Here is a 17,184-nt window from a genome sequence, read left to right on the forward strand (position 1 = left end):
ACGTCCGATCATTTCTGCGCATCCTCAGTTCATGTCCTCCAACGGTCCCACCTCAATGACGTCAGTGTTCGCGGTTCACCGCTTGAGTAACTGAAAGATTTGGGTGCGTTACATTTGACGAAGAAGTGCAAGAAGAGCGGCTCAATGTCAGTAAACTTTATTGAATTAGTAAATATTACTATGTCGGTATATGCTTATCAAGCTAGCTAATTGTTAGCTAATGTGCACTTTTACACGCTAGCCGTTAGCTAACGAACTCTGTTTGCCTATGGGTTTTCCCGGGTAGTTCTACGGTACCGCCTATTAATGCTTCAGGGAGCTGATGAATCTAAGATGGATACTTTTGACGATGCCACTCTATCGGTGTTGGAGGGTAAGTCATGAATACAATTTATATCTGATGCATTGATGCTATTTATGGAGTGTACTTTATTAATAACTGAATACTTTTATTTGAAATCCAACATTTTTCTGCTTTCTGGGTTTTTCCTCAACCGTCATTTGCTTAACGAATTTATAATATTCTTAGGATGAAACATTTTAAGTAAGAGTCAGAATTCTAAAGCAAAATATATGGTTGTAAAATAGAAATCCCACATTTTAAAAACACGCGGTCTGCAGTGTCCCGCAGGCGGGAACGTTACCCTTCCCCCCCAACATTGTAAATCATCCGCCATTCATCAGATTGCTATGTAGCATAGTCATTATACCTCATTTGAAAGCTTGGACTCTTATGAATCAATACATGACAATGTAAAATATGTGTTTATACAATGTCAAGTCAATCGATATCTTTTATTAACCAAATTAACCAAAAATGCCCTCCGCCCTTGGTGCTTCACTACCTTCTAGCTGCGGTGTACAGCCTTACTAAATAAATTGATTGGTTCTGTAGCTTGCTACTGCTTTATCTAAAGATAGATATTTGTCATATATCTCACAGCTGCCAGTGTTGATGAGGAGGCTTTGAAAGGCCTTAGCCGGGATGACCTGAGGGATCTTTTTCCTGGCCCAGAGAATTTCCTCAAAAGAAAGAAACTTTGGAATTTCATCAGTGAAAATGTAAACACAAATTGGAATGAGTAAAAACTAGTAAAGTATACATTTTAATGGTTCTAATGCATTTGGTTTTCATTCCACACAATTCTAATAGTGTGAAAATACCACGGACCAAGATGCCAACAATTGTGCCATGCCACCATGCCAGCCTCAAACCTCAACCCCCATATCTGCTGAGAAAAAAATGAAAATGCCAGACCCTCCAGAGTATGTGGTGTACACAGATTCAGAGTTAGACATGGTGCGTAGTCAATACTTTGCACTGCTCTGCAATGGAAAGGAAAAAAATTACAAACTGTCCAAGGAGCTATCTTGCAGACTTGTAAGGAACACAATAACCAGTATGGTTGCTATCCTGCGTGCTAGTCCCATGGGGAAAGAAGTCAGTTACCCGTCAAAATTGGAAATAAGAGCCATGTCACAGAAGATTATAGACTATTACCCAATGTTACGGGATGATGATCCAAACATGACTTATGTAAGTATTATTTTTTTATCTAAACCAAAACTTTGGGCAGGTCAGCAACAAGACAAAGAACGTATCTAACATTCTTTTACCACAGCTGACTATCTACACCAAAATGTACAAGCGACTCCAAAATATGAGATCCCCACGGAAGAGGCAAGGCTCTGTACCACAAAGAGGAGTGGCAAAGACAGCTCTCTTCAGTGCAGACAACCAAGACATGGAGACGGATTGGACAGACACAAGCAACTCAAGTGATAATACCTTACTTCTTGAGAGCAATGATGACCTTACCGAGGACAACTCCAGTGAAGGTGTGCAAATTGTTTGCAAAAAATGAAGGGGTGCTGTTAGACTACTGTTTTTTTGTCTAAAAATTGTCAAATCATGTAATGAAACTATAGTTGTCTGTATTTGTCAAGCCAGAGTTTATGGCTAGGCATGCACTGTGTTTATCTGCCGGTTTTGCTTGTTGTCATGCTTTTATTTGTGTTTTATTTCTTTCATTATTTCCCCAAAAAGCATTCCCAGCACATCGACCCCCCTCTGTGCCAAGGAAGCCAAAGACCAAAACCTTCCTGCTGCCATCCGCATCAGCCTCAGGCTCCTCACTCAGGACTGTGATCGCTTCACCAACCACGCCTGCAAAGGATGATGTTGGTAAGCCCACCTCAGCACACCTCTCAGCCTGTTATCCATGATAATGACTTTCAGAGTGGCAAATCAGAGTCTAAACGGTTGGAGATTAAATTCAAATTTCCTTAGTTTGTGGATGTTAATGGAAACTCTTTTTCCAGACAACTCCCATTGTTCATATAAACAACATAAAATTATTGTATTTTTGTATTACTAATTATTGTATTATTGTATCAATTAAGTTAATTGATTTGAGTGTTACAAGGGAAGTAGACCGACCTGCATAATGCAATAAAGTTGTGTTTACGTTGAAATGTCTGCTCTGTTTTTTGCCATTTCAGTCGGCCAGGACAGTCTGAAAATGCAGGCTAGGCACTACAAAACCTTGAGCAACATGTACAATAAGCCAAATGCAAAACCCAATCAAAGTGATGTTGCTCAAGTTTTAGACCTTGAGTTTAAGGCCAGACGGGCTTTCATTGATGCAGATGTTACAAGGGAAGAAGACCGACCTGCAAAAATCTTTGAGGCATATCCATGCTTTAGAGATGTTCGAAATGTATGTTTTTTTTCCACTACTTGCACTTGAATTACTGTCTATCCATCTGTGTTCTAAATGTCCAATGGTTGAATAACTGTGCACAATGCTGTCTTAGGCAATGGATGAGCTGCGGCGCATAGTAGGTGGCACCAACAGCAGATACATCGAGGAAGTGAAAGGAAGATGGGCAGACTTTTGTGCCAAGGTGCAGTTCTATGGTGTGTGGAAGAAAGCCCTGAAACCCCCCTTTCCATTGGATGTCCGTGGAGGTAAGTTGCGGTTCCATATGCAAATGTATTTTGATTTATACCATATTCAGACCATTCAGACCAATCTTTCTATTCTTTAGTGGAGTTCACGCTTGCCCTCTTCAATGCACTCCCATCTCTTTTCCCCTCACCAACTTCACCACCAAAGAAGCTTGGAAATAGCTGTGAGGCACTTCTTCATGTCCTGAAGGTAAAAACATTTTTGTGTTGATTCCTTACTGTCCTCTTATTTTCTCACATTTGTTGTGCATGTTCACATAACAATACACCCTAAGTTCACAATCACAGATACTTTTTGCAAAAAAGTGTTTCTAGTGTCCCTCAAATGGTGTTCACAGAAAGGAATACCAAGAAATGTTTGATTAAACAAAAAACCTTTGATTAATTCATCCATTAATTCATCCCAGAAACATAAAAATGCACCTTGCATCAGCTTGTTGTTAATCCATCCTAAATTCTTACACCTTGATCTGTCAAACAAATGTTGCCCATTTTGAAGTAATTCATGATTATTTCTTCCAGTGTAATAATAAATCAATATTTTTCATCAGTGTTTGTATATAATAATGACTATTTCAAGAGTGTCATTAGTTGCAACTTGGTCATTTATCTAAAAATTAAATTTTTATGTTGAACATGCACTTGACTTTCAATACATTTTTATGTCTTCTCACTTTACACATTGTTCTTTTTATTCTGTTCCAGTCAGGCGAAGACCCTGCCCTGTACCTGGAAAAGCATCCTCTCTCCTCCCCAGTTCTGCTTTCTGATGGCTCAACCACCATTGTGGCTGTGGGTAATGTACCTGTGACCACCCTCCCTCAGGAAGATTTCTCAGACGGGATGTTGGTGTTAATGGCATATTACTACACTTTGCACTTAAGATATCCAAAATGTGTTGCAACGCTCCTGTCAGTTATTCAAACAGAGGTAATTGGTGACACAATCCACGATCAAGATGCCACTAGTGCTTACAGGAAAGCAATGGCTGATTGGAAGTCTTTCATTGAGAAGTAGCTGAGTATTTTGTCATGCCAGTTCTTATTGTTAGCTGTGAGTTCTTATTGTTAGCTGTGCCTAATAATAGTTTTGTGTTGCACAAGCTTATACAGTCACTGAGTTATTACCTCATTTAGGCCTGTATTTAAAATGATAGTTAAGGAAAAATCCATAACTGAGGGCTGAGAAGTGTTTTTGTTTTTTGCCCTTTTGCTTTTAATTTCTTTTATTTTTATGGAAAAGTATTCAAATGTCTATAGCAAACTTGACTTGCTGATGTTAAATAAATGTTGTCTTAAGCCATGTTATTTCTGCACCATTATTCTAAAAAAGGACAGGCTTTAGATTTTAAGATGCTCAAAGTAAGAAAACAAAATGGGTAATTGCTTATATTTAGTATATTTCACTTATTTTGAGGCTGTAAAAGTTTAAATTTAAGTAATCTAGTCTTAAAAACAGCATTTTATGCTTATATTTAGTATATTTCACTTATTCTGAGGCTGTAAAAAGTTTATTTTAAGTTATCTAGACTTAAAACCAGCATTCTATGCTTTTATTTAGTATAATTCACTTATTTTAAGGCTGTAAAAAGTTTAAATTTAAGTCATCTCATTTTACAACCAGCATTTTATGCTTATATTTAGTCTAATTCACTTATTTTGAGGCTGTAAAAGTTTAAATTTAAGTAATCTAGTCTTAAAAACAGCATTGTATGCTTATATTTAGTATATTTCACTTATTCTGAGGCTGTAAAAAGTTTATTTTAAGTTATCTAGACTTAAAACCAGCATTCTATGCTTTTATTTAGTATAATTCACTTATTTTAAGGCTGTAAAAAGTTTAAATTTAAGTAATCTCATTTTACAACCAGCATTTTATGCTTATATTTAGTATAATTCACTTATTTTGAGGCTTTAAAAAGTTTAAATTTAAGTAATCTGATCTTAAACCCAGCATTTTCATCTTATGTTAAGTCTTCCAAATACCTCTTTAGACAAGCTTATTTCTAGATTTAATTATCTTAATTCAAGAAATCTTGTCAAGTGAAATTATCTAGCTGCATGGACAGATAATTTCACTTGTTTTGAGTACATTTTACCTCAAATTTAGTTTTTTTATCTTGTTTTGAGACACCCTTTTTTTGCAGTGTGGAGATATTATAAAGAACGACCGGTGCCTCATACAGTTTGGGATTACAGCTCAAGCACATCATATTGAAACCCAATGCAACGCTGTCCTTAATTGGCTCTCATCCTGCTGATTTCGGCACAGGTTTGTTGCTCGTAATGGAGTATTATCAGGATCAATATGGTGTGATAGTGAGATTACTGCGGCTGTTTGGAGCCCCTCCAGTACTGTTGGTACTTAGAAAAACAAGTCACATTTTTCGAGTTCTGTCACCAAATGGTCCAGAGGTGTCACTTCTCATGACAACCCTCGTACACCCTGCTTATGCGCTAATGAAACCAATTCTCTGCAGTGTCAGAGGAGGAGGAAATGGTGAGTTTGCTGGCATTTAATGCAAATTACTTCACTTGCAACTATTAACATAATGGCTCTTATGTGTTCTGGGAATTTGGGGCCCTGTTTTGGCCATGGGGACAGTCATTGTCAAGTGTTGCTTTTCAATGCAGAGTCAATTTAAGCGCACACAAGCTTTAATAACCATTTTCTGGGCCAAGTGCCACAGCAAATCCGATTATGTCACGAGGATAGGGCAGTCTAAGTGTAGCGGACAACCACAGCATGCAGGCATCCGGCTATGGATGAAGGAGTTATTGGGAAATTAAATCTTTAAATTTTCCAAGCATTTTTAGAAAGAAAAGCTACTCTGTTTATTCATCTAATCTAAGGCTGCATTCACACGGAAACCATTTATGCTCATTGTGAGATCATGATCAGCTGGTCTAAACAGATCACATTCCTAATAAAATGGTTGGGGCGACACTGCTTTGAATGACTCTACGCAGCATCATGGGAATGAGCTCCGAAATAACTGCGTTTAAGGTTGGTCCTCCACGGCTTGTGACCGATTGTGGACTTCCTCTTCACACTGAAGAATACTGAAATATCAGACAAACCGGTGTCAGCAGCTGATGAATGGGTGCATCTCAAACAAAAGTCCTTACAGCCGCTTTGCCTCATTCCCCACTATTAGTGGTAGTGATTACGCAATTGAACATACTCATTTGGTGTTTGCTTTTTTAGGGGGTGAGTAGTTAGGCAAACAAATGACATGTAGAGGTGTAGTAGTCTGTGCGCTGGTGAGAGGTCAACATGCGCTTTAACGGAGGGGGGGGGGGGGGGGCGCCCCCCTGATATAATTGTAGGCGAAACACTGCTCATTGATAAATTCAACATATTTTAAATCTCTGAAACAATATCTTATCAGCCCCAGGTGTTCTTACAGTGCTTTTTAGCATATTGCTTGTACACATCAGTGCTATTCACACAGGACTAGTAGCACGTTGTAATTGCAATGTAATCGCACAGGAAACTCAAAGTCTGCATTTTACCAAAATCTGGTTACTCACTTAAGTAATTGGAGTGCTATTTTAATCTTTACCAAAGGTTCTCTGGAATAACACACATGCTCCAAAAGGGCGAAAGGAGCTGTGAAAACCCAGGCCTACAGCGATGGATAGACAGACATTGTGTGTGTGTGTGTGTGTGTGTCTGCATGGGTGTGTGTCCATTCTATGTCAGACAGCCCCGTCGGCCGGGTTCGTTCCCCCAACTATTACACCCCTCCCTCCCCGCATCACATAGACCAGGGGGGCCAAGAGGGTGTAATTGCTGGTCAGGGCCTGTTGGCTCATCAAGTACAATTAGTGAGCTGAGGGTGTGTGCCGTCCAAAGTGACTGGAATGGAGACGTACTTGATGATGGCCCAAAAAGCAATTTTGACATGGTGCGATGCTAGTGCCCGGAATTGAGCCTGCCTGTCTCCAATAACGGGCTCAGCTGACTTCTTAACCAAGCCAGGGCTCATCACCTCTTGCTAGATCACTTCAGCTCCTCTGGAATCTGGAATCCCTCTCCACAGCCCCTCCCACGAGTCATTTAGAAATGAAAGTGGAACGGCTCACCTGTGAACCGGAGCAATAGGGAGAGCAGGTGGAAGGATTGAATAGGAAGCTGTGTGTGTGTTTGTGAAAAGAATTGTGATATATTATCTGTAGCATTCAGTCTCCCTTTGTGTTTCCTAAAGACCTCAATGGCCATCAAGCATGTGTGAGTGGTTTCGCAGCTTCTTATCAAGATCCCCATGATGCCACTGCACCACAAGCTTTTCCTAACTGTCCTGTTATTAATCTTTTTGCAATATGCTCTGCTTGAAAAAAACGTTTGTCCTTTTGACTGCTGGTGCCACACCGTCGAAGAAGCTGCTTTCCTCCTCATCATTTTTCTAAAGGGCAAATGGTGTTAATGCTCCAGTCCTCCCAGTTGTCGATGTAAAGTGCAGTGTGTCTATTTAGTTTGTCTAATAAAAAAACAATATATAGATCTGTTTATTAGGAAAGGCAACCATAAATGACTATAATAAGGGAGACACCCTCTAATATGACAGTATCTGCAACACTGTGGAATCTGTGAGGTCCAGCATAGATGTTAGCATTGTATGATGAAAACATTTTAGCATAATGATTGAGCTGTTTTTGTTCTGCCTCTTACGAGTAACTTTTGGTCCAGCAGATGGTCTGAGTTTGAAATTGAACATGGAATCCCAGGACCGAGTGCAGTCAAAGTGATGGACACAGTAGAGGTCCTCTCTTCGTCGTGTTTTAAGGATTTGTCATTGCACTGCATGAGTCTGAGCTGTGTGCCAATTGGTTTAACACCAATGTGGTTCATTGCTTCCTTCAACCTGGACTAAACAGCGGAAACATTTACAGTACAGTGTACAGTGTAACTGTGTCCGCATATCGGAGCATTTAGCAGCTGATCATTGTTCTCAGGGGTTGGTGGAGACCAAAACCAGACCGACATGAGAGTGCAGCAGGTTCCCCAGGTCGTCCTAGACATGACTTCCAATGATCCCGAAGGTTACGCTGTGTTTGCTGGATGTGTGATAGGCAGGTCTTTCCTTCTTTGCTAATTCTTTCAATCAAATTCGGAATCGGAATTAAAAAAAAGAAAAAAAGTCTGTCTCGCGCGAGATATTTACTCGCTCGCGAAGCGTGAACTTCATCGCTCGCGAGGTTAGTCTCTGCTCGCGCTCGAAGTTGTTTTCTACGCGTTCGCTGTTTTTCTTTCTGACAGTAAGGTGGCGGAGCCAGTCACCATGGTCTCTACATCTGATTGGTTACAAACCCGTCTTTGGATTGGCTGGAGTGATGCATTCACACAACTATAGAAGCCCATTTCCGCGCTAAAGAAAGGGGATAGAAAGTCGAAATTATGAGATAAAACGATGTCAAAACACAAACGCCCCCCTTCGGTAACCGTAGTGGACCGAAGATGACAACCAGCTACAACCATCATTTACCATCATTACCGGCACATTAAGAGCAATGCGTCCAGCTCGCAGACCGGTCCGTCAGTCTGAATATCTTGCCAACTTTACCGAACTATGGAGGAGCCTGCGCACATCTTACCTCATTATTTCGATGTTCCAAAAAGTCGATCCGTATTGAAAGTTGGCAAGATATTCACCGATTTGGACTTTTTTCCGGTATTTTACAAATACGGACCGGTCTGAGACTAAGAGCAGCTTTTTCTTCATTTAAAAGAAAAATGTGTGGCAAAGATTTTTTTTTCTCTTAGAAAAAATTAGAGAAGGTAATTCATCTGTTGATTTTCTTTGATTATCAAATCACTAATCACTTATCACTTCCTACTTTAGTAGGAAGTGATTAGCAACCTCTGAGTAGCAACCTCTGAGTAGCAAACACAGATTTGAGAAAATCGAGATGCATCGATAATTGTTTTATCAGTTTAGAATCGATAATCGGTTTAGAATCGAATTGTTGACCTCTGAATCGGAATTGAATCGTGAGGTGCCAAGAGATTCCCACCCCTATGCTCGGCTAGATAATATTTATATTTTCATTCATTGACATTATGGTGTGTCAAAGCTATAAATACAATGTTTGGGATTTGGCCGAAAGTAGGTTAGAGTTTTAAGTTTGTTTAAAAAGACATGAACAATTACAATTCTTTGGAAAAGAAACAGCAATCATTAAAACTACAATGCCCCTCAACATGTGTCATCAAAGCACTAAATAAAGAGAAATACTGTAATTTATCTCCATTCTCCATTGTGAGTAAGGGACATACCTCTGTTACTCGTGTCAAAATAAAGGAAATTATAGCAGAGTAGTGGAGCTTTCAAGGGGTTGAAGCCTCAACTTAGAGCACTGATGTACACTAAATGGAAAGTGTGTTTATCCCCGGGGGTTTAGTAGCAGCTGGTAATGCAGTTCTCTATGAGCAGCAGTTATTGTTCAGTAAATATGTTCAAGGCAAAAGTGGTGTGTTAGGATGAAGCAGAAAGGCCAAAGGAAAGAGATATTTTCATATTAGGCTGAATGTGGGATGTTCTGTCAATTTCTCCCACTTGGTTCTCATAACAGGCTCTTTATTTCTAGATGGCTTTTATGGGGCCTGGCTGCAGGTGAATACAAAACAGGTAAACTCAAGGAGATGAAAAATAAGTTGCAAACAAGAGCCCTCCATTACTCATATCAGCATTCATACAGCACGTTCATGTCAGTTTCCAAAAGCATTTTATATTCCTGAAAAATGATGCAAGACGCAAAGCACCGTGAGTGGGGAGCGACTGGCTGATAAATGAACCTTTAAGGGTGCATCCTAACTTATTTTATGATGCTGTACAGATGGAAATATGTTTGTCCACTATGCACAACTCATCTTATGTGACCTCGAAGTGACCAAAGTACAGTATGACAAGTTGCGTGAGGTATTTTGGCCTTCGAGGCTTCTTTGGAGGCAGGATTGTTTTCTCAGAACCATTATTGGTGTAAAAAGGCAAATCCATTTCCCTTAAAGAAGCTGTGAGGTTTACGATTGAAATATTACGTGCTCAGCCACAGAAAGAGTGGAATATCCTAGAGGGGAGGCAAGAAAAGGTTTCCCTCTTGGGCGCCAACAGATTTCATTTATATAGAAATAGTTTTGTATGAAATTATAACTTGGACTCTACTGTTTTGAGGTAGTTATTGTGATAAACTGACTTCTCAATGGAACTGCGAATCACTATGGGTTCACACAACAACAGTACAATGACCCCTTCTCTTGTAAATAATGTTCAATAATATGGTGAAGATGACCATAGATCAGCTTTGTCCTGATAAGTGGGACTCTGCCGTGACCTCTCCATTCTCCTTTTCATGTTTGTTGCTGAGGACCCAGTTATGATGAGCAGTGGAATTTGATGGAATCCCCACTTATATGCATTTTAAACTATAAGCCATGTCAGTGGTGGTTGGTTGTCTGACCTGTCATTTGTTAGGAGTTTGAAGCTGTTGGTACACCAATTTTGTATTCAACTGTGGTGCTTTTTCAAATGTTGAGACAGGCTAACTGCCTTAGTCACTGTACCAAAGGTTGGTCAACACTATAAATGAAGTTACAGTGAAGTACAATGAGCAATTAGCTGCATTATAGAAAAATAATAATTTTAAGATAAACGAGAAACTCTTTACCCCACCAATGATTTATTTGGTTACATGTATTCCATTGCATTATTGGTAAACTCATCTACATTTCAGTCAAGTCTTATGTATTTTATTTCATTAAAAGACCATTTTCTGTGATTGAATAATATTGTATAATAGTAGAATGACACAGCCAAACCAAATCAACCTTGTACGTCCTCCCCAGGTGGTCCTGTAGGAGAGTAGCGCCACATCTTACTCCCACCACGGCCAGAGATTGTATGTGTTTCTGTCCACAGTGAAGAAGTGTAGTGCATGTGCATAACTTGTTGTGTGGATCAGACTGCAGTTCTATGCGGTCACGGCCAGAGCAAAGTGACAGAAAGGAATCTTCACAAGTAGACAAACAAAAGGGAATTTTCCAAATTCCAATCTTTGTTCCATCATAGCTTTGGGAGGATTTAATCAGTGATAAATGTTCATTCAGAGACGCGTCCCTGAACTCTCCTTTCCTCCAGCGCTGATTGTGGCTTCTCTTTCTCCTGCGTCATCTGCATTGATGTCATGTACGTGGCAGAAGGCGGGAAGGCCTGTGCTGTCCCTCGTTGTTAAAGCTTAAGCCAAAAATAATTGGTGGCGCATGGAGTAGAGAGAGTGCGCCGGGAAGCGCAAGGTTGGCAGTTTGAACCCCGGCTGCTTGTGGGAGCGTGGGTCAAAAATGCAATGTAAGGCGCTTTGGATAAGCATCAGCTAAATGACATGTAATGTAATCATGTTGATTACAAATGTTAATGATACATTCGTTTATGGGAAGAAAAAGCCCAGTAGTTGTTGGCGTTGCAATCAAAGAGAAAACCTTCCAACCTTGCGTGCTCCTCTTTGTTCAACACAAATATCGAGATGTGCCATCACACATTTCTCCATTCCTGATCAGATGGATTTGGTAGCAATTAAGCAGGCCATTAGTTTTTTTTAAGTTGTTTGTTTACGTTGTTTAGAGTGGGTGTGGGGGCTGTGATGCATGTGATTAGCCTGGATGCATGTCTGTCACAGCGGGGGGCGGGTGGGTGGAGAAAACCTCCGAGCCAGGAGTTTCTGACAAACATCAACACGCTCACAAACAAGCTGCAATCAGAGCAGCCACTGCTGCGTTTGGATGGTAGTGGTGTGTATTTTTAACAACACACAATTAAATATGATACACTTTAGTTTAGATTGAAAAGGATGTTTCTAATTGCTCATAAAGTCAAATTGTATCAGATCTCAGTAAATAAACTTGAACAGCACATCTCAAAAGTACTTATCAACCTGCAGCTTTGCATTCGTAAACTTTTTTTCACATTTGTAATGACAGTTTGTCATGATTGTATAAAATAAATAATAATAACTTAATAACTTAAATAGAATGCTTAGTTGGATTTTTAATGAAATTGTATATTGTTTGGATGTATTCATTAATTGGTGAAAAGGTCCATGTATTAATCTATAGAAAGCAAGTCAGTAGCCATTAGCATCACGTGGATTATTCAGTGTGTGTGTGTGTGTGTGTGTGTGTGTTCCTCTCACATTTTCGTTCAGGTATCACTGTGAGAGATACTCCCAATCTACTCAACGAGCCTTTGAGTTGTTCCAAGGCAACAACGGACTGCGGCAGCTTTTATTCATCAAGTTTTTCCTATGAACTGCAGTGCCTTCAGTTATCATTATACGAGAATGGAAATATACAAAAAAGGTTGTAATAGGTATTCTGTTGTACTCAGACTTTGATGCTCCCACTGCTTTTTTCTGGCACGACGGATAATTGGAAACTGTCGACACCCCACTTTGGCTCAGTGGGCAATTGAACGGAACAGTAATAAGTACCTCGCTGAATGTGCCCGTATCCCCCCCCACCCACCCCTCCCCTTTCTCTCAGAACAAGACTTGTTTAATTTTAGTAGCTTTGACAAGCATTTGACATAGATTAATTATAGAGCCTTTGTGTCATTTAACGAGTCGTGTAAGAACACACACACATCCACGGGTACGGGAGGTTTTTCAGAGCACACTTTCTGCACCCACTTTATTCCCAGAAACCTTCAGCGGCCGTGTATGCCTCAGCTCTGATACCTTTCGGGCCGCCGTCAGCGTCGCTCAGTCCTCCTCCGCCTCCAGGCCTCTTGGGTCTCAGACGTGATTGCCTCCTCCTGTAAAGCTCCATCCTCTCACACCTTTCCTGGCCCCTCGCCACGCTGCCTGACTGATCGGTAGAAATTGCATCGGAGACGACTGTAGCTCCTTCAACAATTTCATGGCCTGGTTTTGCTCGTATAAGAAAATCAGTCCAAAAAAGGGAAGGAAGTGCTGAGTAGTTTGAACTCAGTCACCACTAAAACTGGAATGCTGCATCCGGAACCTTTTAACTTTTATTTTTTAACTTGATGCAATGGCGATTACCTGAGTTACATACATCGCACTGCACGTTGACTGTACAAACAGGTTACAAGGTTACATGTGGAAAGAAGCTGATGAAACACGATACTCTGGTGGTACAGTAGCTGATACTTTGCCATCCATTGCCAGAGGGCAGAAGATTCAACACACTGTGGCTGCAAGCAGTATTGTCATAGTTATTATAACTTTACACAAGTGATACTGCTTTGTAGTAGTGTTTCCAATCAGGAGGGAAAGTAAGTAAAAGCACATCCTTGGCACAGACAAAGACAGAGGGTGAATTGTTTGAAATCTGCATGGTGATATTGTCATGTACACACAAACTCTGAAATAATACAACACATTGGTTATCCGACTGAACTGCTAGTTTGTTTCACTTTTCTTTTCAATTCAAACTGCAAAGCTGTGATGGATTGTGAGCACACCACATGTGCTGCTGACCATAGATATGGTCATCGAGTCAAAGTTCTTTTGCGAGACTGGAGGTTCAGTTTGCAAGACTTATTGTTGTTCATGTCAATATTTAAGCAATAAGTCACGAGAGGCTGTACTTTATCGTCCAATAATGTAACAGTACGAGGGTGTTGTTAGGCAACCCTCGAACTGTTACGTTATTGAAGATAGAGTACTGCCTCAAGAACCTTATTGTTTTTATAATACGGTTACCAGGGAGATTAAAAATAGTAAGTAAAAAGCATGCAGCATGTAAACAGCATTGAGTCTCCTTACAAGCTCTCGTACCCTCTCATTCATTCACATCGCTCATGACGTCCGCCTTATTTGTCTGGTTGTGAAAGCTCGCATTGCCCGAAACTGATCATTTGAGGTGTTGCCAGTCTTAATTTGGCGATCACCACCGAGGTAAAAACTGAAATGACAACTAACCGTTATTTTGAGTGTGCCTTTATTTTGAACATTTTTTATAATGTCATATTACATTTTCTTTCTGTAGGGGTAACTGACGTGAGTAAGACAAACTTAAACGTAAAGTGATGAGGTATTAGTCAATACTGCCATAGTTCATCCGTTTGTCAATGGCTGTCAATAAATGGGCACCCATTAAATGTCACATAACAACTGTTAACTAGAATCTTGTAATGCATGAGATGAGCTGTAATAGAGCATAGTTTCATCACTGGGGCAAACCCCAGTCACATCAAAGATCTGAGAAGCGCATACATCATCACCTCTTTGTATGTTTAGAGTTCACCCGGTATGATAATTGCTGTCTCTCTGGAGGAAAGGGAGGATTGTCAGGGCCCTCTTATCATATTCTTAGAATGTAGATTAGAGAGACTTTGATCCATCTAATGAGCCCTCCTCTGGCCCAGACTTGGAGCTCCATCTGATGCACAGATGCCTCCGTCTTCATCCCTCTTCACGTCTCTCCACTGCCCCAAGCCGATAGACATCAGCGGCACGGCCAGATCCAACACTGTTCCCTTCTTGGGAGTTCTCTTTAGCCCCCCAACCTCCCGCTCTTGTTTCTAGCTATTGTTTTGTCCTTTCCCGTCTTGCCTTCTGTTTCTCTTTGGGTGTCTGCGAGTGTCTTTCCAACTGTCTCTTTTCATCAAGTGAGCCCCTTGAACAGGACTTTTCTAATTTCGTATCCAGTGACTTCTCAAACTCTCTATCCTTCTTACTCGCCCCAGTCCCTTTTTCATCTTCCACCTCATCCTCTGGAGGATGTGTTATGCTAACTTAATCCAAGTTGACTGACAGTGAAACATGATCAAACAAGTCACTGCATACGGTCTGAATGTGCGCCTGCTTGATGCAGCTTCACGTTGTACGTTAATTTGCTCTTTAAGCCAGTGGGGGTACAGGATGAAGATTAAAGCGTTCAAACCATAACCCTCGAGAAATCAGGAGTAGCAGCCCAAATCACTCTGAGCAGAAACACCAGTGACTGCCGTGAAAGATCGCCAAATGTGGCTGAGGGAATGTGAGGCTCTGGAAGCCGTTTGATCAGTAAATGTGTTGATACCCCCACAACAAACTCAGTAAGCAGAGCTTCTTAACCAATCATTCTGACGAATGGACCCTGAGATTTTCGGCATGAGACATGAAGAAAGGCACTGAAGTGGAATAGGAAATGGAGATGCTTTTCCTCAAGTCTAAGATACATTGGATATTCTGAGCTCAAAAACCTGGAAAATCTGGTGAGTTATATTTCTACACCTCTTCTTTTCCAAGTTAAAGTTTCTTGCCGGGAACTCAAGACCTCGGTATTCTTCCAACAAAATAAATCTTATCAGACCACAGCTAAAAGAAGAGTTCAAACCAACCTGGAAAGTAGGGGCCGAACAATGTCTGGGGACATGCTGGAGCCAGCTGAAGAGCCAGCTGAAGAGTTATAAATTTGTGAAATTTATAAATATATGTATATATATGTTGTAGGCCACCTTTTTTATAGTTTGCTACCGTAGCCCTCAGAACCTCTCCTAGTTTGAGGGGTTGCTTTGTATGAAATGTTGTCCAACCACATATCAAGGGAAAGGGGTCTACAGCGCCATCATTCATACGGGGTGAGACGGGGGGTTAGATTGTTTAGATATGAGGGAAACGATACACACTTTGGGACTGTCTCCCATTGGACATGTTCATGGATTTGCATTCTGTTGAACACACACCAAGAGATGGAGACCTTGTAAAGAATGCAGCAGACCTTGAGAGAGATGTTCAAACTGCGGTTACGTTCACACCTCGGCACACACTTCATTGGATGCGGCATTGGTATCAGATGCTGTAAGACAAGGGTGCCCACACTTTTCCGGCTCACAGGCTACTTTTCAACAAGTCATGGCGATCCACCCCCTCACCTCCGAGCACCGGCCGGCTGTAGTTTGGGGGGGGGGGGTGGGTTGCTTGCCGTACATTCTTGGTCATTACCTTTCTGGAGGCAGCCTGGGTTGCTTTGGAATAAGATCAAATGCGTCTGTCAGTAAGCAAGGATCGCTAAGTAGCATTAGAATTAGTTTCGGTCATCTCCTGCGGTAGACCGTGCATGCGCGATATGACATCATTTTTTTAATTGATGGCACGCGATCGACTGGTACTGCCTTCAACCTATCGGCACCCCTGCTGTAAGAGGATCCAGCAAGCACTTTACTGCCCTCTTGACCGGTCACACCTCCCCCCATGCTTCTTACTTTGTGTAAATCATCATACCCTTGCTACTAGCTGTCACCAGTGCTCTCTTCACTTGTCCCCCCCACTCCCCACCCCCTGTGCTCCACCGTGGCCTATCGGGCTCTTTTCTTTCAGATCTCTCCAAAGATGTTCAATCGGTTTTAAGTCAGGGCTCTGGCTGGGGCACTCAAGGACATTCACAGAGTGGTCCCGAAGCCACTCCTTTGTTATCTTGGCTGTGTGCTTCGGGTCGTTGTCCTGTTGAAAGATGAACCGTCGCCCCAGTCTGAGGTCCAGAGCGCATGTTTTCATCCAGGATGTCTCTGAACATTGCTGCATTCATCTTTCCTTCAATCCTGACTAGTCTCCCAGTTCCTCCCGCTGAAAAACATCCCCACAGCATGATGCTGCCACCACCATGCTTCACTGTAGGGATGGTATTGGCCAGGTGATGAGCAGTGCCTGGTTTCCTCCAGACATGACGCTTGGCATTCACGCCAAAGAGTTCAATCTTTGTTTCATCAGACCAGAGAATTTTGTTTCTCATGGTCTGAGAGTCCTCTAGGCGGGCTGACATGTGCTTTTTACTGAGGAGTGGCTTCCGTCTGGCCACTCTACCAAACAGGCCTGATTTGTGGAGTGCTGCAGAGATATTTGTCATTCTGGAAGGTTCTCCTCTCTTCATAGAAGAACGCTGGAGCTCTGTCAGAGTGACCATCGGGTTCCTGGTCACCTCCCTGACTAAGGCCCTTTTCCCCCGATCGTCTGGCTGGGCGGCCAACTCTAGGAAGAGTCCTGGTGGTTCCAAACTTCTTCCATTTTCGGATGATGGAGGCGACTGTGCTCATTGGGACTTTCAATGCTGCAGAAATCTTTCTGTGGCTTCGGGGCAACTCTGTGAATGTCCTTAAGTGGCCCAGCCAGAGCCCCGATTGAACATCTCTGGAGAGATCTGAAAATGGCTGTGCACTGACGCTCCCCATCCAACCTGATGGAACTTGAGAGGTTCTGCAAAGAAGAATGGGAGAA

At 41.6% G+C, this 17,184-nt stretch overlaps 3 protein-coding genes across 3 annotated transcripts in view; all 3 read left to right on the top strand.

The window, feature by feature from the left end:
• adam19a (ADAM metallopeptidase domain 19a) overlaps positions 1–17,184 on the top strand; it is a 151,863-nt gene that overhangs the window by 59,172 nt on the left and 75,507 nt on the right. The window lies entirely within an intron of this gene.
• Positions 29–1,606, top strand: LOC144410429 (uncharacterized). Its single transcript, XM_078107435.1, has 3 exons — positions 29–373; positions 944–1,062; positions 1,154–1,606. The coding sequence occupies exons 1-3, from the start codon at positions 307–309 to the stop codon at positions 1,604–1,606; spliced, it is 639 nt and encodes a 212-aa protein (XP_077963561.1). The 5' UTR covers positions 29–306.
• On the top strand, positions 1,531–4,273 carry LOC144410245 (uncharacterized). Its single transcript, XM_078105777.1, has 6 exons — positions 1,531–1,839; positions 2,048–2,185; positions 2,503–2,720; positions 2,818–2,971; positions 3,052–3,161; positions 3,677–4,273. Exons 1-6 carry the CDS (start codon positions 1,641–1,643, stop codon positions 3,986–3,988), a joined length of 1,131 nt encoding a protein of 376 aa, XP_077961903.1. The 5' UTR covers positions 1,531–1,640; the 3' UTR covers positions 3,989–4,273.

Source organism: Gasterosteus aculeatus, chromosome 7 (assembly GCF_964276395.1).
Source record: "Gasterosteus aculeatus chromosome 7, fGasAcu3.hap1.1, whole genome shotgun sequence".
NCBI lineage: Eukaryota > Metazoa > Chordata > Actinopteri > Perciformes > Gasterosteidae > Gasterosteus > Gasterosteus aculeatus.